Genomic DNA, 21,842 nt, shown 5'->3' on the forward strand with positions numbered 1-21,842 from the left:
TTTTATCCAGTATTCAGGTTGGTTTTCTTAGAGTCAGTTACCATCATGGCCGATAGTATTAAAATGTAAGAAGTCCAAAGAGTTGTGTTTTTTTTCTAAAGTAACATGCTACATGTTTTCAACAACTGTAGACACACAATTCACTTGTAATAAAGGATGTTAATGGGGAGGGCAGGAGTTAATTAACTAGACCCTTAATAATGGGCCTTTCTAGTCCACAGAATCTTATAATTGCCTCTGAAGCGAGTTGTGTAGCGACTTGCAAGATGAAATACCTAAACTTGTGCAGTACTCATTTTAAAGGAAAAAGTTGCCTTCAGGCAAATTTCGGTGCCTTTATAATTATGTAAAATGCCTTTTTAATGATAAGCAGTACAAATTGTCAGCCTAATTTTGGAGGTAGGAGACCAGTTCCTCCTGGTTAACAAATAAGGGCAGAGCTCTCGGGCTAGCACAGCTTTTGTTGCCTTTGGAAAATATGGCACTTTTCAGTCAAACTTTATACACTTCAGTAGGGTAGGGCTAGTTTGTTAACCTAAAAAATAAACATCCTCATGATTACTAAATATTGGTAGCGCACAGTGCTTTTCTGGAAAATTCTGCTTAAAATCAATGAAATAGAACAGTGTCAGGGATATTTTCATTAAACCTTAATATCAGATATATACTGGTTGAAATATTATATAATTTCTGTAATGGCAACCGGAATACTTTAATGTCAGTCCCCAGCAGACTTGATTGCCAATCCTTCCTTGCCTTTGGGATTGCCCATTCTGGATCATCCCGGCTACTCTGAAACCCTGATCAGTCTGTGCTAGGCAGGACGACAATAGGATGATCGTTAGGGAAAACTGGCTGCTTTGCCACTGCTGGGGGCAGCGTATGAAAATGCATATCCTTTTTGGAATGTTTCTGGAAGGACTTAGATGTGGACATGTTCCTTGCTATTTAAAACTCTACAGAATGCAGGTTTTACAAAATAGAAAAAATAATTTCTTAAAAGTTTGTGGGGGGAGGGGGGAGGGCCACTGTCGTGTGGGGGCGGGCTCGTTTGCTGCCCACACCCTCCCTCCGTTCAGTGCGTTGTATGCTTACGGGTTCCCTGGAGCGGATCACCATATAATTGATGTGCAGTCTGCATTGCTGAATCCTGGACTGCACCATTCTGTGTTCAAGGGAAGATGTAATCTGATCCCTTTGCTGCTGAGGGAGGAATCTGTTCAGTCAAGGCTTTGACAGGGCATAGTCTCCTCCAATAATCTTCTCGGCTCTCTCTCATTATTCCCTCGAGTTCTCCTCAGTCAAGCTGCATGTATGTATGTGTGTCCCGGGAAGCGGTTTGATACTGAGCTGCATTTGTCTTCACTGTGGAGTTTTGTTGCCGGTTCTGCTTCCTAGTCTTCCTTTTCTGACGTGCCTGAGCATGTCCACATTAGAATCTGTGACATACCTACCTGAAAAAGGTTTATATTGTCAGAGACTGCCAAGCAGCCGGACACACGGGGGCACAGAATCACTGAAGGGGAAAAATACAGACAACATGGGTTTCTACGGCACATTAAAAATGATTTTTTACAAAGTAAGTAATCTGTTTTCTTCCTGTGTTGTGTGATTGTGTGTGTGTGCCTGCCAGCCTGAGAAGGAAAATCTGTATCATCAGAGATGGCTGCAGTATCCTCTAATTTTGGTGGGTGGCTGGATGTCTGTTACTGTTTTTATATTGTAAATGTAAGCAAATAATGGAAAGATGCTGTGAGCTGTAAAAAGCTTTACATTGAAAATAAATGCCTGTTTTAATCTAAAAATCTTCACTAGGAATAGATTCAGACTTCAGAAATGTGGCTCCGTTAAATGCTGACCTGGAAATAGTCTCCCCTTAGTTGGCTTTCAGTGAACCTTTTTGCTTTGAATTTTTTTCTATACCTTTTACATTTATCTGTATCATTTTGGTTTTTTTCACTGCTTAACTCTAAAGTATAGACTTGCCGGAATATTTGGAATTTATACATGAAGAGATCGTATTTACTTTATGTGCCCCTCAAAATATTGCAGGATCAATTTTTGGTTCTAAAGTCAGGATTTTCAGCAAACCAGTTTAGCATTTAAAAAGCTTCAATACTCGTATGGAAGGTGCTTTATTTTATAAAATGTATTAGAAAGCATTTTTCTCAGTATTTATTTTTAAAATCTACAACATATCTTTTTTTTTTTTAATCGGAGGTTTTCAAGATGGAAATAAAGTTTGCCTTTAGTGCTAAATGGCATTTGCACCAATGTATTTACAGGCTACCCTGGGAAGTTCTAAAAGCCAGGGTTAACAAACTTAATTAGAATAAATATAAAAGTTTTTCATAATTACAAAAATAAAAATGTGGGATTTCAAGCAAAAAACCCGATTTTTAAAAGTAATTGATGCTGACTGACCTTCCAAAATGGACTTATTTGTACGTGTGGGGGGAATATACATATAAGCACGTGGCTACCTATATATTGCAGCTTTTTATTTTTGTTGCTTTTTATTAAATTATGTAAGGAGATGGAAAATAGTGGGTTTTGAGGGCAATCATTTCCAAGCATTTAATAAGTATAGAAACTTCTAAAGGGATGAAATAGGATAATCTGTTTCCAGTTAGGTCGTTCATGAACTAGATTGTGGTTGAGCGTGTCGTACCTTTACCTCTAGTCATCTTTATATTTTTAAGAACTTTCTACAGGAAGCTAAAGGCATAGTTATTATCCACACTGGACCAGAATGAGTTTTAGAATCTGTGGTTCTCCTTAGTGTTTATTTTGTAGCATGTTGGGTTATGATGCTCCCATGTGAGGCACTAGGAATGAAAATGGGCTGTTGCAAAGCAAGGGTTTTCATCTTAGAAAAATGAGAATAGCTATCTATCACTCTGGGTTTTTCCCCATAACTTTACAGAGCTCCAGTAATTAATTAGCAGACACAAGTCTGTGAGGGATAGTTGAGACAAAAAATGTTGCACCTTAGAAGATCTCATTTTCTAATTGTAAAATATAAACAACACCTCAGTTGTTAGTGAATAGCAAAATATTTTTAAATTTTTCAGTATTGATATTGGCAACATGTAACTGTGAAAAGATTTATGATCTAGCATACTATAGTGAAGCAACTTGCAACTGTAGATGTTGGCTATACCTTATTAAAAGGCATAACTTACTCTTTTTCAGTCATTTGTTGTTGCTTTTCAAGAGTGTTTGGTCCGGAGCATCTGTTAGTAGAGCTGTAATCTGTGTATGTAGCTGTCAAGTGATGACCCCCTACCCCCTTCCAGCTTTATTATACTTCCTCCAGGTTTATGTGTACTCTTCTCTATAGCCTTCCATAATAATAATGTTAAAGTTCAGGTATTATCACTTCAGTGATTTCTGGGTTTTGAATTTTGTCTTAATGTATGTTTTTAAGGGAACGTGAAGACCCGTAAAGAAGGCATATTAAATATGGTTCTTCGCTGTGTGGATTAACCTGAGATTGTCTTATGATACGGAAACGAAGGTGTAATCATCTCAGGGAAGATAGATGATTAATACCAATTTTTAAATCACTATACATTGCTCTTCTGACCAGAATATCAGGGAGAAATTCACCTTTCCAGTCTTGTCGAGAGTAAAACTAAGTAGAAATAATATTTTTAAAATTGACTAATGATGCCTCATTAACACTGTAGGCATATATCAACATTTAAGGGATTTTTTCCTTCCAGTATTACCAATGCTAACTTAATGTTGGATAGTTGGACAGGTGATTTTATCTTAAACATATCTTATTTGTTTTACTTTATAGATGAAAAGAAAGTTGGACCATGGTTCTGAGGTCCGCTCTTTTTCTTTGGGAAAGAAACCATGCAAAGTCTCAGAATATACAAGGTAATATTAAATGTAACCATTGATTTTCTCATTCTAACGCTTAAATTGATGATTCTGAAAGCTTTTCTTTCAGTTTATCCTCATGGAATAACAATGTTACTAGGATTGTTGACTGCTTAACACTTGTGAGCTCATTGGACATTGGGAACTACACAGTTTTTCATTAGAGGAAGGGAGAAGGGTTACCCCTGTGGTTTTTTATTTTGTTACTAAATAAAATCGAGTAAGAAGCAAACAGAAGTTCTCTTAAGAACCACATTTTGAAGTCAAAATATTTAAGGAATTCTAAAAAGTGAACCCTAAAACGTGACCATGAACAAATATGCCTCGTTACTATAGCAACAGCTGTTCCAGGGTAGATATTTATATATGCAAAATTGAAGATGCTTTTACTAGCAGTGAAGTAAATCTCACATTTGCGAACCTGATCTTACTTCGTGAAATTACTATGTTAGAAATCTCCTTTTATTTGCCTGGTAGATTTTACGTTTTAGCACATACATTTCTATACAAGTAGGGTTGTTTCCATAACAACTAAATACCATGTAGTCTTATTTTCTGCTTCATTCCATCATTTTTGGATTTTGCATCAGTGCAAAACTTTTCCTACTTTCACAGTAATTAGACTAACTTAAGCATAATATCTATTACTCAGCCATTAAAAGTGACTTTGGGTGTCACTTAGAATTCTGTATTTTAAATTTAAATGACAAAAACATCTTGTGCCCTTTTCTTGCATGTGTATAATTTTCACTTCTTCACATAACTAACTGAAGGCTAGCAATGTAAATTGCAAGAAGTTCATGATTGTGACATTTCTTTTTTTCTCACCCAAATGTTTTGTTGTAGTTATTTTTATTCTGGATTATGCAGTGAAATGAATTTCACAGACATGATTATTTTGATTGAACATCATTGCAAAATACATCTCTTCCTGTAAGGGACACCGTTGCTTTTTATTTCACTCAGTTGTAGAAAATGTATGTACTAAAATTCTCTTACGACATTTGGAAATCATAATAATTACATTAGTTTTTCCATGCAAATTATGCGGAGGTGATAAAGAGGAGAAATTAAAGAGATACACCTTTGTTATTCAAAAAATGCTTTTTTGTGTGCGGGCATTTGCCCATGCTCAATGTTACCCTCCTCTCTCTCACTTCTTCCTTTGCCCATGTCACGGTACCTCGGCACTTCCACCAGAGGGTGTGGAGTGATAGAGAGACACGTAAAACGCTCAGGTCTTAATTTTGATACTTCCTTTAACCTTAATAAAGTATTCCTTGTAGGAAAGTTAAGTTTAATGTTGAAATTTTGATATTTGTTTAATGTTTACTTTGTTATTAGCCACATAATTTTGGTCTCCTGTTTATGATGATTGATCAAGACAAAGATAGAAAATTATTAAATTATTTTTAATAGATCTAATAATGGAGAACTGGTTTTTTAAAATGGTAGAACACGTTTTTGTATTTTTAACTTACTTACTTTTTGTATCAAGGAAGCAATTAATAAGGCAAACATTAGAATTTTTTAGTCTTTTCGCATATATTCTTGATATTTAACCAAACTGCATATTTATTCCCATGTATTTGGGGAGACTGTCAGTTCCTACGATGTCTAAGCCAATTCTTAGAGAAAGACATCATTCTTAGGAAAGTAGAGGGGTGGGGGTGGGGGAGTGGGAAGGAGACTCTCAATGAGATGACGTGACCCAGTGGCTTCAGTAGTGGCCCCATACATACAGCAACGATTTGGAAGATGCTGTGGGCTGGGCATTGGTTGGTCTGTTCTACGAGGGGTCCTGTGAGTTGGAGCCATTCAACAGTGCCTGACAGTCCTAAAATACTGAATGTTTTGTGAGAAAGAGAAGGCTCTCGATTTCCATAGAGATGTATAGCCTCTGAAATCTTACATAGGGTTGCTATGATTCCCAGTCGTCTTGATGGCTATGTGTGGGTGGGTAACATTTATGTCAGATTTTCTAGGACTGATAGGAAAGTATGATTTTTCAGTCCTTTTTTCTTTAAAAATATATATTTTATTTCATTTCAGAGAAAACAAAGTAGAGCTTACCTTTGAAATTTAAGACATGAGAAAACTAGATCTAATTGTTTAATAGTAGAGCTTTTAGCAATATGTTTAAAAGATTTAAAATGGTGCATATGAATTTTTTAAAATATGACATTGCAGATGTTCTTAGCAAATGAGTGAGATAGGCTTAATTTTTTTTTTTAATCAGGAGATCTTGTCCAAGTAATGTAAAGAGATTTAGCAGAGCCCTGGTGGTGTATTGGTAATACATTTGGGTGCTAACCACAAGATCAGTGGTTTGAAACCACCAGCTGCTCCACAGGAGAAAGAAGAGGCTTTCTACTTAGGTCAAGGGGAATAAAAAAAGAGTTACAGTCTCAAAAACCCACAGGGGCAGTTCTATGCTGCCCTGTAAGGCCGCTGTCTGACCCGATGGCAATGAGGCATTATAGAGATAGCTCTAAATTAAATTGCCTGACACACACACACCCCTCCAGTTTATCTGTTTGGGTTTTTTGTTTTGTTTTTTTAAACAAATCTCAAAACATAAAATTATTGGGTAAGCATTCCCTCACAGAGGGGTCACAGGGAAAGGATCAGTCAATCAGGGTACAGTAAAGCACCGATGAAACACACAATACTACTCGGGGACTTTGAGGCTTCCTCGCCCCCCACTGTCATGACCCCAGTGATGCCCTTCACTGTGGGCTAGACCATGTGCAGAGGTGTTTGTTGGTTGTTGTTTTTTCATTTATTTTTAAAAATCACTGGGTAAAAATGTTTAGATGGTCACAGTTTATTTAATTTTAAATGTAAATTCTCAAGACTTAACCTTTTAAAAAAATGTGGCATTTAAAATGAAGATTTTTTCTTTTAAATGCCATCTAGTCCAACCAAGCTTTATCACTTACAGTACAACATTAGAGATAGCTAGATGAACTGATAATGCGACCAATGAGGTCCAAAACATTTGAACCAACCACTTCTAGCTTTTTTTTCCGAAAGTTTATTACATTTTACACTCCTTTTTATAAAGAACATTTAAACTTTTATTTAATTATGTCTCTGAAGACCAGTCCTGAATAGTCTCAGGAAATATTTTAGTTACCCCTACTGCACCCCCACCCAATGACTTGCAATTTTGCCATGGAGATTCTGTCATTTAGATGAAATTAGCATTGCTAGAATACTAACAGGTGGTTATGTGGGAGTGCAGAAACCAGCTCTAAAAATAGCAAAGTAGGTTTTGTGTACCCCTGCTCTTTGAAGGAGCATTGGTGGCATAGTGGATGCATTGGGATGCTAACCACAAGGTCAGCAGTTTGAAACCACCAGCTGACTGTCAGGAAAAAAGAAGCTTTCTTTATAGAGTCACAGTCTCAGAAACCCACAGGCGCGGCTCTACCCTGCCTTATATGGTTGCTTTGAGTTGAAATTGACTCTCTGGCCATGAGAGCTCTTGGAGTAAGTCAATAAAATAATTATATTGATGTTTGAAATGCTCCAGATCATCATGCTCCTTATTAAATTAGAACTTCTCATTCTTAGTAAATATCTATTTTTGTTTCCACTTTTTTTTTTTAGTACCACTGGGCTTGTACCATGTTCAGCAACACCAACTACTTTCGGGGACCTAAGAGCAGCCAATGGCCAAGGACAACAACGACGCCGAATTACATCTGTCCAACCACCTACAGGCCTCCAGGAATGGCTGAAAATGTTCCAGGTGACATATCTAAGCACAGTACTCAAAATGCTTAACTGCTACCAAAAATTCAGCCATTAAAAAAGGAAAGAGAAGGTTAAGTGTTTTTTTCAGGTCCTAGCCTCCTTTCTTGGCCCAGCTAGCAAAGGCTTATTCAGTTTTTTTAGAAAAGGGAGGAAGGAAGAATGATTCATCCTATGTCATGTGTGTATCTTGAAAATATGTTAAATGAAGAAGGCCAGACAGAAAAGACCCCTCATTCCATGGTTGCATCCATATGAAATAGTCAAACGAGGCAAATCCAGGGAGTCAGCGGGTAGCTTAGTGGTTATTGGGACACAGGAAGAGAGGAGGATTCAGAATAACCACTAATAGGAATGGGGTTTTTTGGGGGGAGATTATTGGAAGTGTTCTAGAGTTAGGTAGTAGCGATGGCTGCTGAGTGTGCAGGACCACCAAAGTGTATACTGAAAATAGTGGTTTTTAGGTTAATATGAGGTATATCTCAATGTTTAAAATGTTATTTAGAAATAAAGGCTCTTAGTTTGATAATTTTTTAAGTATAATAGTTAAGGTAGCCCGATGATTTGCTTGTATAACTATTTGAATTGATTTTTTTTTCAAAATTAACTTCTTATTTTTCTCCAATATGTTTGTGTTTGGGGGATTGCTGGATGTACTTTTGTTTTCTAATTGCTTGGAAGTTAGAAGTCAGGTAAAAGTTAGAAGTTAGAAGTCAGGTAAAAATTCCACTGGTCATCAGTGCCATACCTAGGTGTGGTTTCTGGTTGCCAGCAACTTTTGATAACGAAAATAGAAAACCCTTATCTAATGCTGTCAAGTCAGTTCCTGTGCCTAGTGATCCTGTATGACAGCAGACCTGCTCCATAGCTTCCAATTCTAGCTCATTACGGGAGCAGACAGTCTCATCTTGCGCCCACAGAGTAACTTTTGAGTTTGCAAAGCCAATAAAAGCCCAGTACTTAACCCACAGTAGCAATAGGGCTTCTTATAAGTTAGGATAAAAACCAAAACCAACCCACAGCCATCACGTCAATTCCGGTTGATGGTGACTCACTCTCGATGGCCTTCCAAGACTCAGTCTTTTCAGGAGTCGATGGCCTGTCTTTCTCTTGTGGAACTGTAGGCCTAGCCGTTAGCAAACCATTGCTTATCCCCCAGCACCACCAGCACTTCATCACTGCTAGGAGTGATATTACAGGCTGTTTCCTCTTTCATTAAAATAGTGTCAGTAAGTAAAATGTTTAGAAAAATATCTGGCATGAATGAAGTCCTAGATTAGTCTTTGCCAATAATAATTAATAGTTGGTATGTAAAGTGCCAGCATCTCTGATGCCACCATATAATCTAAAATGAAATGTGTTTCATTTCTTCTTCTTGCTTAAATGCTCTGGTCTTTAATGAAAGCATAAGGGAATGTGGTTGCAAAAGAAAGATACTTGGGTATGCTAGGTATTTAGCATATCCAGTTATGTAAATCCTGATGTTTTAAATACTTGGGCTAAAGCTACATCAATTTCTCTTCCACCCGATTTTTTTGGTTTTGTTTTTCTTTGGTAGCTGGAAAACTTACTTAAAGCATAGTTGCTTTTTTTTAATGGAATTTTTTAAGTATTTTCTACTTTAGAGGTGATTTCAGAAAAACAAGGATAATCCCCTCATCCCCTAATTAGTGACTGAAAACTGAGCAGAGTGGTTCAGCACAATTGGGTATGACTTCTCTCTTCATCCCTGATGTAGACAAAAAGGTCTTAATGGTCCCAGCAGTTGATGTAGGGCTGACCAGGCCAGCGGGGAAGGGTGGGTGGTGGGGTAGACCTGTGGACAGGGCTAAGGACAACTTGTCCCACAAAGAAGTATGTGACTCAGTTTGGCAGCAGTGCTTACATTTACCTTTTCCATGAGGATTCTTCCTAACCCTCTTTCTACTACCTCCTACTAACCTTACCGGATGTTTTACCTTAGATTCATTAACTTTTTTCTGTGTATATACCATTGCAATTCTAAATTTTTCATTCGGCCATATCACCCTGAAATTAATTTTTCTACGGTAAAAATATGCCATAGAACGCAGGCATTTTATACAGCATTGAAAAGGTATTTTGTGAATTTTTCAACAATTCTTTCTGATTAAGCCCAAGAAGCTGGGGAATATTAAAATGCAGTGTCATGCTTTTTCACTTACAGTGTGGAAAATACAAGACAAAAAAGCAGAGTAGTAACTAATCGACATAGTTAAAGCTAGCTTGTGTTTTACTTAATAAAATAGCCAAATGTTACCACTTAAATTTATTTCATCATATATAATATACCATACTTGTTATTTAGAAATGTTCATTGTTTTGAAAAAATGTGTTTCACAACATCAGTGAAATACAATGAACTAAACAATAGTACCTGGCTTTTGGTCTGTGAAACAGTCTAATTGATTACTTTGTAGTCTGAGAAAGAGTAGTGGTCGTAAAGAAAGTGTTTCCTGTCTAAGTACAAATAATGTAATTTTTTAAAAATCATTTTATTGGAGGCTGTTACAAGCTCTTATCAACAAATAATGTAATTTTAAAGGAAACCAAACAACAAAAGATCATCAGGACAGTAGATCAGGACCTTGCTATCTTGAGTGCTGTGTCCGTCTCAGACATGCCTGGGGCCTTATGATTGTGTACTGCTTTGTGTTTTTTTCCTCCCGAGGGCTGGTGACAAAGTAGCTAGAATGGAATCACTTGCCTAAAGTGTGACAGCGCTTTAATGCCTTGCTGGTAGAGATGTAATCTCACAGTAAAATGGGGGACCATGAATTGACCTGTGTTAGTATTGGGGGATAATTGAGCTGGCATGAACTCCACAAATATGCTGTGGGGACATTTAGTGATGAGTTTGCTGTTGCATAACACGTGAAATGGAAGAACTTGTCCTCTTCCTGGTCTTCTATTGTTTCTCAGGCAGTGTTACAGCTTTATTTTCCTCCAGCTTCATCTACAATGACAAAAGTACCCACGGCTGAGTTTATAAATTAATGACAAGTGATAACACCATTCTTGATAAATAGCAGTTGAGAGAGATTAAAGACAAATCAAGAATCAGATATATTTTTGGTAGTTACAAATTTTCAGGAGCCCTGAATTCTGTTTGTTTGGTGTTGTTTTTGGGTTTTTTGGGGGTCAAATTATGCTTCAGATTAAGTTGACCATAACTTTTTGTTCATTTATTTCATTTGGGTTGCTCAATATATGATATCTTTTACTTGAAAATATCAGCGTCTTAATATTCAATTACATTCAGAGGGATTGTGATATAATGAGAAGCTCATGTGACTTAGGGGGCCTGGGGGGAGGTCTTAGTTCAAATTCTGGCTTTGCCCCCTAATAACTGGGTAACTGTTAAATTTATATAAGCACTTGTTATTTTTATCCTCTTTAAAATAGATTTAACACTAAAAAGTGAGAAAGCATGTAAATGTTCTGAAAACCTGCTTGGAAATGTAGTGCATGCACTCCCGATCAATGTGTTTCCTCTCTTGGCCAAGAAACAACTTTTGTGAGCCTCCATTTTCCTCAGAGCTTAAGCAGTGCTATTAATTCTTGCTTCATAGTATTGCTATGAAGAACAAATTTAACTATGTGGGAGGGTATTAGCATAATACAAATCTAACATTATTTTAATCAAAGCATATTTGCTTTGAATAGCATTTGAAAGGATCTAGTAATCAAATATTCAAAAGTAATATAGAAAATATTTTATTGTGCAACTTAAAGTATAATAAGAGCTACTAGATTGAAGAATTTAAGCACATTTTATGATAACACTTGTGAAATTAACCTGTCTTCTGACCTATTTTTGTTTAGATTATTTTGTTAGTCAACAAAAGATTAAAAACTTGAAGTTCTATTCAGAATCGTCTCATTAGGAAACCTCATTGCAAGAGGATAGATTAAAAAAAGTCATGTGTTTAGCCAGAAAGAAATAAGGCAAAACATAGATGTCTTAAAAATCACAGTTATATAACAAAAGTGAAAGGTTGGTGCATGTTTTCTTTGGAAAGTAAAACCTGGTTCTTGTTACTTGAGTCAGATTTTGATGAAAGTTGAATTTAACCATCAGAACTGTCCGAGAATAGAAACTAGATAACAGAGAGAAATGAGCTCTTTACCCTGTAGAATTCAAGTATAATACTGTACTACCTAAGGTCATACAATTCTATACCTGAATGGGGTAGGAAAGGCATCCTTCAAGCCAGTGTTTTCAAATGCTTGCTTGTGAACTATCTCCATCAACACCAGATGAGTCACTTGGGTTTTGTTTTTGTTTTTTGAGGGAAAAAAATGTTATTCAGCCTTACATCGACACTAAACCTGACTCTTTTTTTAGTTTCTTTTCTTTTTTATATATATGTGATTTGGTTTTATTTTTTATTATTTTTTTAAATCATTTTATTGGGGGCTCATACAACTCTTATCATAATCCATACATACATCCATTATGTAAAGCACATTTGTACATTCGTTGCCCTCATCATTCTCAAAACATTTGCTCTCCACTTAAGCCCCTGGCATCAGCTCCTCATTTTTATCCCCTCCTTTCCTGCTCCCTCCTCCTTCTTGAACCCTTAATAATTTATAAATTATTATTTTGTCATATCTTGCACTGTCTGATGTCTCCCTTCACCTACTTCCCTGTTGTCGGTCCCCCAGGGAGGAGTCCATCTGTAGTGCTCTGTAATTGGTTCCCCCTTTCCACCCTACCCTCCCTCCACCCTCTCGGAACCGGCCACTCTCATCACTGGTCCTGAAGGGATCATCCATCCTGGGTTCCCTGTGTTTCCAGTTCCTATCTGTACCAGTGTACATCTTTGGTCCAGTCAGATTTGTAAGGTAGAATTGGGATTATGATAGTGGGGGTGGGATAGGGAGAGGAAGCATTTAGGAACTAAAGGAAAGTTGTAAGTCTCATTGTTGCTATACTGTACCCTGCCTGGTTCGTCTCCTCCCTGCCACCCTTCTGTATGGGGATGTCCAGTTGTCTACAGGTGGGCTTTGTTGCTTCCAAGCTAGATGGCCGCTTCACCCATTTGCCTTCAGCAATCATATCGGGGAGGTGAGCACACAATGATAGGATATTTTTCTTCTTTGATGCCTGATCATGCAGGCTCATGTGCTTCTCCCATGTGTGCTTTGTTGCTTCTGAGCTAGATGACCACGTGTTTACCTTCAAGTCTTTGAAACCCCAGATACCATATCTTTTGGAATGCTAGTTTAATAGAAGAAAGTATTCTTGCATTGAGGGAGTACTGGAGTAGAGGCCCAATGTCCATCTGCTACCTTAATACTAAACCTGTAAATATATGCACATAACTCTATTTCCCCATCCTCATATATAAATATATTTACATGCCTATATTTAGACCTCTATAAATACCCTTTACCTCCTAGTTCTTTCCTCTATTTCCTTTTACTTTCCTCTTGTCTCACTATCATGCTCAGCCTTCATTTGGGTTTCAGTAATTCCTCTCGGTTACATTACCCTTGATCACACCCTACCAGGCCTCCTACAGCCTCCTCACCACTGATTTGGATCACTGTTCCCTTTCCCCCCGCAATTGTTAACACCACTTCCGTTCCCCCCGCTTCCCTCTCTCCCATGCCCCCCCACCCCTGGAACTTTCGGTCCTGTTGTTTTCTCCTCCAGATTATTCATCCAGCCTGTCTTATTTAGACAGACTTGCAGAGATAATAACATGCACAAAAACAAGACAGAGCAAAACCAAGCAACAAAAGAAAACAACAACAAAGAGCCAGTGACAAAAATAACAACAACAACAAAAAAGAAAAGCTTGTAGTTAGTTCAAGGACTGTTCGCCTTTAGGAGTCTGAACCTGAACCTGACACTTTTTAAAATCATTTTATTAGGGGCTCATACAACTCTTACCACAGTCCGTATGTACATCAATTGTGTGAAGCACATTTGTACAGTCATTGCCCTCATCATTCTCAAACCATTTGTTCTCCTCTTAAGCCCCTGGCATCAGGTCCTCATTTTTCCCCTCCTTCCCTGCTCATCCCTCCCTCATGAACCCTTGATAATTTATAAATTATCATTGTGTCATATCTTGTCCTGTCCGAAGTTTCCCTCTACCCACTTTTCTGTTGTCCGTTCCCCAGGGAGGAGATTACATGTAGATCATTGTAATTGGTTCCCCCTTTCTACCCACACCCCCTCCACCCTCCCAGTATCACCACTCCCACCACTGGTCCTGAAGGGATCATCCTGGATTCCCTGTATTTCCAGTTCCTATCTGTACCAGTGTACATCCTCTGGTCTAGCCAGACTTGCAAGGTAGAATTAGGATCACGATAGTGGGGGTGAGTAGGGGGAAAACATTTAGAAACTAGAGGAAAGTTGTACTTTTCATCATTGCTACATTGCACCCTGACTGGCTCGTCTCCTCCCCAAGACCCTTCTGTAAGGGGATGTCCAGTGGCCTACAAATGGGCTTTGAGTCTCCACACCTCCAGCCCCCCCCCATTTACTATGGTAAGATTTGTTGTTCTGATGATGCCTGATACCTGATCCCTTCGGCACCTCGTGATCACACAGGTTGGTGTGCTTCTTCCATGTGGGCTTTGTTGCTTCTGAGCTAGATAGCCGCTTGTTTACCTTCAAGACTTTAAGACCCCAGATGCTATCTCTTTTGATAGCCGGGCACCATCAGCTTTCTTCACCACATTTGCTTATGCACCGGGTTTGTCTTCAGCGGTTATGTCAGGAAGGTGAGCATCACAGAATGCCAATTTAATAGAATAAAGTATTCTGGCATTGAGGGAGTACTTGAGTGGAGGCCTGATGTCCTTCTGCTACCTTAATACTAAACCTGTAAGTACATGCACATAGATCTATTTCCCCATCCTCATTTATAAATATATTTGCATATGTACATGTCTTTATCTAGACCTCTATAAATGACCTTTGCCTCCCAGCTCTTTTCGCTATTTCCCTTGACTTCCCTCCTGTCCCACTATCATGCTTAGTCCCCACCAGGGTTTCAGTAATTCCTCTCGGTTACATTACCCTTGATCACCCCTACCAGGCCTCCCACACCCTCCTTATCATCGATTTGGATCACTTGTTTCCTTGCCCCTGGGTTTGTTAACATCACTACCTTTCCCCCCACCTCCCCCTCTCCCATGTCCCCCCTGAACTGTCAGTCCCATTGTTTTCTCCTCCAGATTGTTCATCCAGCCTATCTTATTTAGACAGACCTGCAGAGAGAAAAACATGAACAAAAATAAGACAGAGCAAAACCAAGCTTCAATATACAACCAAACAACAACAAACCAATGACAAAAAAAACAACAGCACAAGAAAGAAGAGATTGTATTCAGTTCAAGGACTGTTTGTTGGCCTTTAGGAGTGTTTTCCAGTCCAGTCTGTTGGGGCATCACACCCTGGCCCCAAAGTCCACCTTCAGCATTCCCTGGGGACCTCGCCGCTCCAGTCCCTTTCTGCTTTACCTGGCTCTTCTGGGGGTTGCGGGACTTTCTGATTCTTGCTTTTAGAAATGACTGATTATAGACTAAATTGTTTCTTATGCAGGGGAAACCTCTGAGACTCAAACTAATTAAGGGACTGCATGTACGTTTGCTGTGAGCTTGCAGGTGAAACCTAGGCCCTCATTACAGTCCAGTGCCGCTGCTTCTCTTCTCTCCATCTGCATTCTCGGATCACCTGAAGTAAAATATCGTTTCTGTGGGCAATTTTCAAGTTTGCATTACATTTTCTTCTCTTGATGCTTTTGGAAATTAGGGTTGTTATTTTTTTCCTCCCTTCCTGTAAATATGTTTCTCTTTTACAGTGAAGAGCACCAAGGGAGGGTGATTTTGTTTTTGATTTCTGGGACAATTACCTAAGCAGAAATAACGTTAAAATGATCAGAATTTATAGATAAGGAAACTAAGACCTGAAGAAGTTAAATGGTAATCTAATTAGATGTATGCTTCCTCCAAACCTTGGGTCTCTTGATTCCCACTTCAGGACTTTTTCCATGATTCCTCATTCCAAGTTGATGTAGGTTTTTGCACCGTTGTGTTCATGTAATAACCTACAAAGCATGTGTTAATGATACCGCTGGTAAGCTGTGTAACGTATATATTTTTACCTTGAGTGAAATGGGTAGCCACTGAGGGTTTGAGCTGAAGAATTACCTATTTCTAACAGTATGACTGACTTCTGTGTGGAAAATAGAATTAGGAGGGAAAAGGTGGGGAATTGGGAGACTGATGTATAAAAGTTAAAGGAATGATCCAGCTGACAAAAACTATAGCAAAATATTTCTGAAACTCTAAATATTTGAACCAGTATTTTATTGAATGAGTCAAATAAGATGAAACATTTAAATTTTATATATATATATAAATACACGCTTCAAAAAATTCACGGAAAAATTTCATTATTTTGTCATTCTGCAAACTTTTTGGAGCCACCGCATAGATTCACTATAAAAGGCCAAACATACTTTGTGACACATAATTGAAAGGTATATATATCATTGACAAAGATTAGTAACTTGTGCTATGACTATATTGTAAACAAGACGACATCCACCATCTCATCAATGAAATCATCTCTCTTATGTGGTTCTATAGAAGGTCTGGCCCACGTGGGTAGCTTTTCTATCTTCAGCCTTTCTTCCTGACAACCAGATATATAAATACAGTGGTATAGACTGTTCCTCTAAAAAATTAGTATCGTGTATACTTGAGTATAAGTCAACCCAAATAACAGCCGAGGTACCCAATTTTACCACAAAAACTGCAACAACAAAAAATTGTGCTGAAAAACTCTGGGTATACACGAGTATATATGGTATTTTTTTCTTCAGCCATGCATTTATTCACTTCTACTCCTCAGCCCTTTGATTGTATAGTCTTTTTCTGAAATCTTAATTACTAATCTTCTGGATTTCTATTTGCCACTGCTTTGTGTGGGTTCTAATTTTTAATTCCTTTTGCAGTTTGCTCTTAGTGTTTTCTTAATCTTTTTCTGTACTTTGCTTGATTTCACTTGCAACCTTCTCCATCTGAATTTGTTGAAAGAACCTAAATATTACTCCTTTGAATACCTTATCTGGTATGATTATATTGAGGAGAAATTAAGTGGCTTTAAATTTTTTTCCTTTTAAAAAATAGGGGTTTTGGCACAGGTATATTTTACTCTTGGGGAGGGAGTAGTTTTCATTTTTAATGTACCTCCTAGTTCCCCTTCCTTCTAGTCGTTTCCAACCTTTAGTGGCTCTATGGATGTTTTCTTGAATAAAATGTTCTTGGTTCCTCAACCAGAGGCCTCATGATGGGTAAGTATTTAACCATTGTAATAATTCAAAATGTTTTTTTGTCAAAACTATGACTCTTAGCCTTTATCAAATAAAAGTAGATAGTTAATTTGATGAGGTTAAATGCCACTTCATTGCCTTCTGGAGAAAATATTGCTATAAATAGCCACTTTATCAGTCTACCTTGATGTCTACAGGTATGGTGTGTCCGGATACGGATCTTGATCATGAGTTTATGATTTGGGCCATCTGTTAAAGTAATAAAAATTTCTCATTTCTCTAGAGCTGGAGTGGACCAGAGAAATTGCTTGCTTTAGATGAACTTATTGATAGTTGTGAACCGACACAAGTAAAGCATATGATGCAAGTGATAGAACCCCAGTTTCAACGAGACTTCATTTCCTTGCTCCCTAAAGAGGTAAGTAAGTTAAATTCTTCCCTGGCACTATGAATATATAGCTCATCAGCTACCACCTTTAAAATTTCTCATGCTAATTATGATATTCAATACTATCAGTTTAGCACTCTTCATTAGTGTTAAAAAAGGGCTGCAATTGACAAACTACCATGCATGAATAATGTAATTTCCGAAGAATGTATGTTTATGAACTGAATGCCTTTTTCCCACCATTGGATAAATCATATATAATAACATAGGCTTTCGAGTTCCATTATTTTGTTTCTTCACTAAGATTGTTCCCTAGATTATTTGAAGTTCAGCATTTAACTATCTTGGTAGGGTGTGTGTGTGTGTACTGACACTATTTTTTAATTGTCATAGATTGATTATGATTATAGGGACTTTCTTTACTGCATAAGTAAAGAGTAGCATAGATATAGTTCTTCTTTTAATATAGACTTTATTTTTTCCATTTTGTCAGCAAGTAGGAAGAACATGAGAATATAAATAATCAGGGTGGGTTAAACGTTGCGTGGCAAGGTCAGCAGTTCTAAACCACCAGCTGCTCCTGGGAGAAAAGTGGGACTTTTTGTCCCCATAAACCCACAGGGATTTCTCTACTAAAGGCTCGCTATTTCTCAAAATCAACTCAATGGCAATGAGCTTAGAGTTTTTTATTTTAAGAAGACCATATTAAAGAAAACGCTAATATGTTAATATGGTCCTAAAATGTAAAATGTTAACAAAAACGGGTCACCAGTTTTAGGTAACCACTGTAGACATTTCTAAGGGCTCTAGCTCAACTCACTGCTGTCTGATGCCGACTCATAGCGGCCCTTTAGGACAGGGTAGAATTACTACCTTTACAGGAGTAGAAAGCCCCATCTTTCCTCCAAGGGCACTAAAAATAGTCCAAAGTATAATTTCTCATCAGATATGAATAAAATAGTTTATTACAGATAATGTAGGAAAAAGCAAGCAAAGATAACTTTTTCCCCCTGAAATGTCTCTTCTTTGGTGTGCTTTTTTTGGTAATGATATTTGGTCCCAAAAGAATTTTTATTCTTGGCTGCCTCATTCTAAAACTAAACCTTTTGAATAAATTTGGCTTCTGAAGGTGTCATGAGTTCTCTTGCTCCCAGAAAAACATTAATAATAAGAAACACTGCAGGTGTGTTACTGAAGGTAAATTAATTCACCTTTGATATATTCTTCATACTTTCTCTTGATATCCTTCTTATTTTAGAGGGTAACGGTCTTGTTAAAATAAAGGCTTTCTTATAATTTAGGTTGTTCCTTTATCTTTTAGAAATGTTATATTTTAAATTATTTCCTTGTTTTACTGTTTGAATTTCTCTGGTGTTTCTTTACACACAAAAATGTGATTTAAAACCAGAAGACCATGAAGGGGCACTTTAAGATTACAGGAGCTAAGCACAAATTAAGACTACGAGAACACCTGCACTTAAAAAAATTTTTTTTTAATTTTTTTTTTTTGCTTTAGCGTTTTGGTTTTTTTTTAAGGATTAGCTGAGGAAAAAGACTTGAAGGCAGGTAGAAGAACGAGAGATGGTCCTTAGCCTACTAGAACCTGTTTTCCTTTTCTTTTCAACTACTTGATAAAAAGATTTTCCTGTTTTGAAAAGTGTTTTATTATCTGTGTGGAGAAATAAAGGAAATTAATATGCTCCTAAAATTTTTTTGAAAAGAAATTAATATCCTATGGGAGATTAGTACTATCATTATTTAATACATTATTTTTTGCAGTTAAAGTAGATTTGTTTTTCTTATAATTCCTTTCAACAGATTTCACAGCTGCTTACCAACATTTATTGATCTCAAAAATGTCACTAGCCTCACATAAGAGACTTGTGATAAACCAAATTATCTTTATTTTCCAAATAAATACTAAGAAATATGTAGGGATATTATAAGTGATCTAAAGGAAGACCTGAACATTTTCATGTAGTGTTGGACAATTTTTTCTGTATTTTCGTTCTCATCCATTTTTGTTGGGATTTTTCTCCTTGTTCAATTTGCTGGAATATAGTAATTCTGGGAAAGGATTGACTACCTTTTAAATACATTGTGGTAATCTTATATAGAGATTTTAAAGTAAAACAGAATAGCAACTCCCAGTAAAATAACAAGTTTAGGCAAGAAGGGTAATTATCTGAAATAGTTCTTCATTTTCAGAGATCTGTCTGCTAGACGTGGTCCATAGGAAGAATTACTAATCTAGATTTTCATCGTTGATGCCAAATGAATAGAACATTATGTCACTAGACTGTTTGGCTGGGCATACTCAAAGCCCACAAACCTTCTACCCTGCTTGTTGGGATGTAGTTCAGAATAAGGCCCACTCTACGTCACCTATCCAGAGCCCCATAGGAAAAATGTAACTTCCTTTCAGGAACTAGAATGCCTTTGCATGGAGTAAGAATCGTGTAAGTAATTGCTGTTCCCTTTTTGCTTGGCCCTTTAATCAGAAAACCACAACACATTTTTGCCAGCCTGTTTATGCTCTATATTTCCCTCATTCAAACTTTTTCCAACTTACATTTTGCCTTCTTGTCATAATTTTTTTCGTAGTTTACAGTTTTTATTTTCTGTATTAGCCAGTGTTTTGGAGGACTCAAACTGTTGATCTTGCCAGTTGATGGCCCAGTACAACCAACCTTATGTCACCAGGGCACCTCCCACTCACCATTATTAAATTGAAATGGCTAGTGTCTTATTCGATAGTTATCACAGTTAAAATCATTAAATTGAATACTGGTTGTTTGGAGTGTTTTGTGTATCAATTTATAATGTACTAAATATGTGATGATTACCTCTATATAAAGTCTTTGGGAGCACTTAATTTTATATCATGCAATGTCTGCTTATTATTTTAAAATATACAAATTGTACTTTTAGCCCAAGATGACATTTTACCCTTTTTCTAATAGTTTGTTATAAACCTTGAAATGTAATTTAATTACATGCAGACTAAATTTTATTGCTTTCTGTAGACGAATTTTTCTCATAATAACTGAAATTTTTAGGCCATTTAAGCCTTCTTAGAAGCTATTATTGCCCTTTGTTCTCTTTCCTTTTCCTCTGTTAATGTGAATTGACCGTATATATCAAAGAAAAATATGATTTGAAGTTATTGGAAGCAAAATATTTGGATCAATGGCATACCGGGCAACTAGTTCAATAAAAACTCCTAAATGTACTCGAGTATAACCGATTCGAATATCAGCCGAGGCACCTAATTTTGCCACAGAAGTTGCATAAAGAGTGTGCTGAAACACTCAGCTCTTACACGAGTATATACAGTATGTCTAGCTCATCAGGAGCATCGTCATAAGCAATCGTAAGCTGTTAGAACCCAAATTTTTTATAATGAGGCTATAAAAAATTGTTGGAAAACTTCTATTTTCCCGTGAACTTTTTAGTCTTCTCGTATATATGTGTCTGTGGAACAACTTGATGATTGTCACTCTTTGTCATTTATGGCAAAGTTGTAGATGTTTGAAAAGTTTGCCATTGTGATAATAAAACAGTCAAACTTTTAATTATATATAACTGTAAGAAATTTCTGTAAGAATAAATGTAAGAGTAAATAAAAAATTATTCACAAATTACCTGTCGAGCAGATATTTTAAGTCCTGTCTTGAATAAATTTCATTGTAGTAAAGAAGAGAAAGAGATGAAATTTAAGCAACCCAATACCAACGTAGCCTTAAGAGTCAGTAAGAGCGTTTTTGGTTTGCTGCTGACGCAAGTTGACTACATAGCCCTTGAAGGTAGCTGGCAGGAGTTAGCAGGACAGCCTGTATGGCAGCCACGCGTGTGAGTGTGGGAACACTGCTTTCTTTCCCGCAGCTGGCCCTGTACGTGCTCTCCTTCCTGGAGCCCAGAGACCTGCTGCACGCTGCCCAGACATGCCGCTACTGGAGAATCTTGGCTGAAGACAACCTTCTCTGGAGAGAGAAATGCAAAGAAGAAGGTCAGCTCCATTATTATGTCGACAAGATATTTGTAATTTGAGAAAGCCAGATTATCTGAAAACAATTTTAAAAAATTAAACTAACAACAACTGAGTTTTTTTATTGTTTATGTATAAGTAGAATTAACTGACAAAGGGAACTTTGTCATATCAAAGAACATGCTTTCGTTTTGTAGTCATGCTTATATAAAATTCATAGGTCACTCCACGGTTCAAATGAACCTAATCTGGCAACTAAGTGTTTAAGTGCTGCAACTAATAGCATATGGATTTGCTTTGCTTCCCGGTGTCCTGTAAAAGTCATCAAAATGGTGACGTCAAGACCAAAATTCTTCAAAAGAACCCCCTAAACATTCACATAGTCTACTATTCCTTCCATAAATATTGATTATGTTAAACAAACCGAAAACTGTTGTCATCAGTTGATTGATTCTGCGTCATAGCGACCGCGTATTAACCCTATAGGACA

At 37.2% G+C, this 21,842-nt stretch overlaps 1 protein-coding gene across 7 annotated transcripts in view; it reads left to right on the forward strand.

Annotated features, from left to right (window-relative positions):
• Window positions 1-21,842, forward strand: part of FBXW7 (F-box and WD repeat domain containing 7) — a 205,262-nt gene that overhangs the window by 168,103 nt on the left and 15,317 nt on the right. For 6 of the 7 annotated variants that reach the window (XM_075543700.1, XM_075543699.1, XM_075543695.1 and 3 more), the window contains 4 exons: window positions 3,809-3,891; window positions 7,510-7,651; window positions 17,260-17,394; window positions 21,250-21,373. In XM_075543700.1, the coding sequence (XP_075399815.1) occupies window positions 3,809-3,891; window positions 7,510-7,651; window positions 17,260-17,394; window positions 21,250-21,373 (484 nt within the window). Of the gene's footprint in view, window positions 1-1,298; window positions 1,580-3,808; window positions 3,892-7,509; window positions 7,652-17,259; window positions 17,395-21,249; window positions 21,374-21,842 lie in introns of those variants that run through there. The other variant, XM_075543701.1, reaches the window with a different exon arrangement.

The sequence above is a fragment of the Tenrec ecaudatus genome, chromosome 3 (assembly GCF_050624435.1).
Source record: "Tenrec ecaudatus isolate mTenEca1 chromosome 3, mTenEca1.hap1, whole genome shotgun sequence".
Classification (NCBI taxonomy): domain Eukaryota; kingdom Metazoa; phylum Chordata; class Mammalia; order Afrosoricida; family Tenrecidae; genus Tenrec; species Tenrec ecaudatus.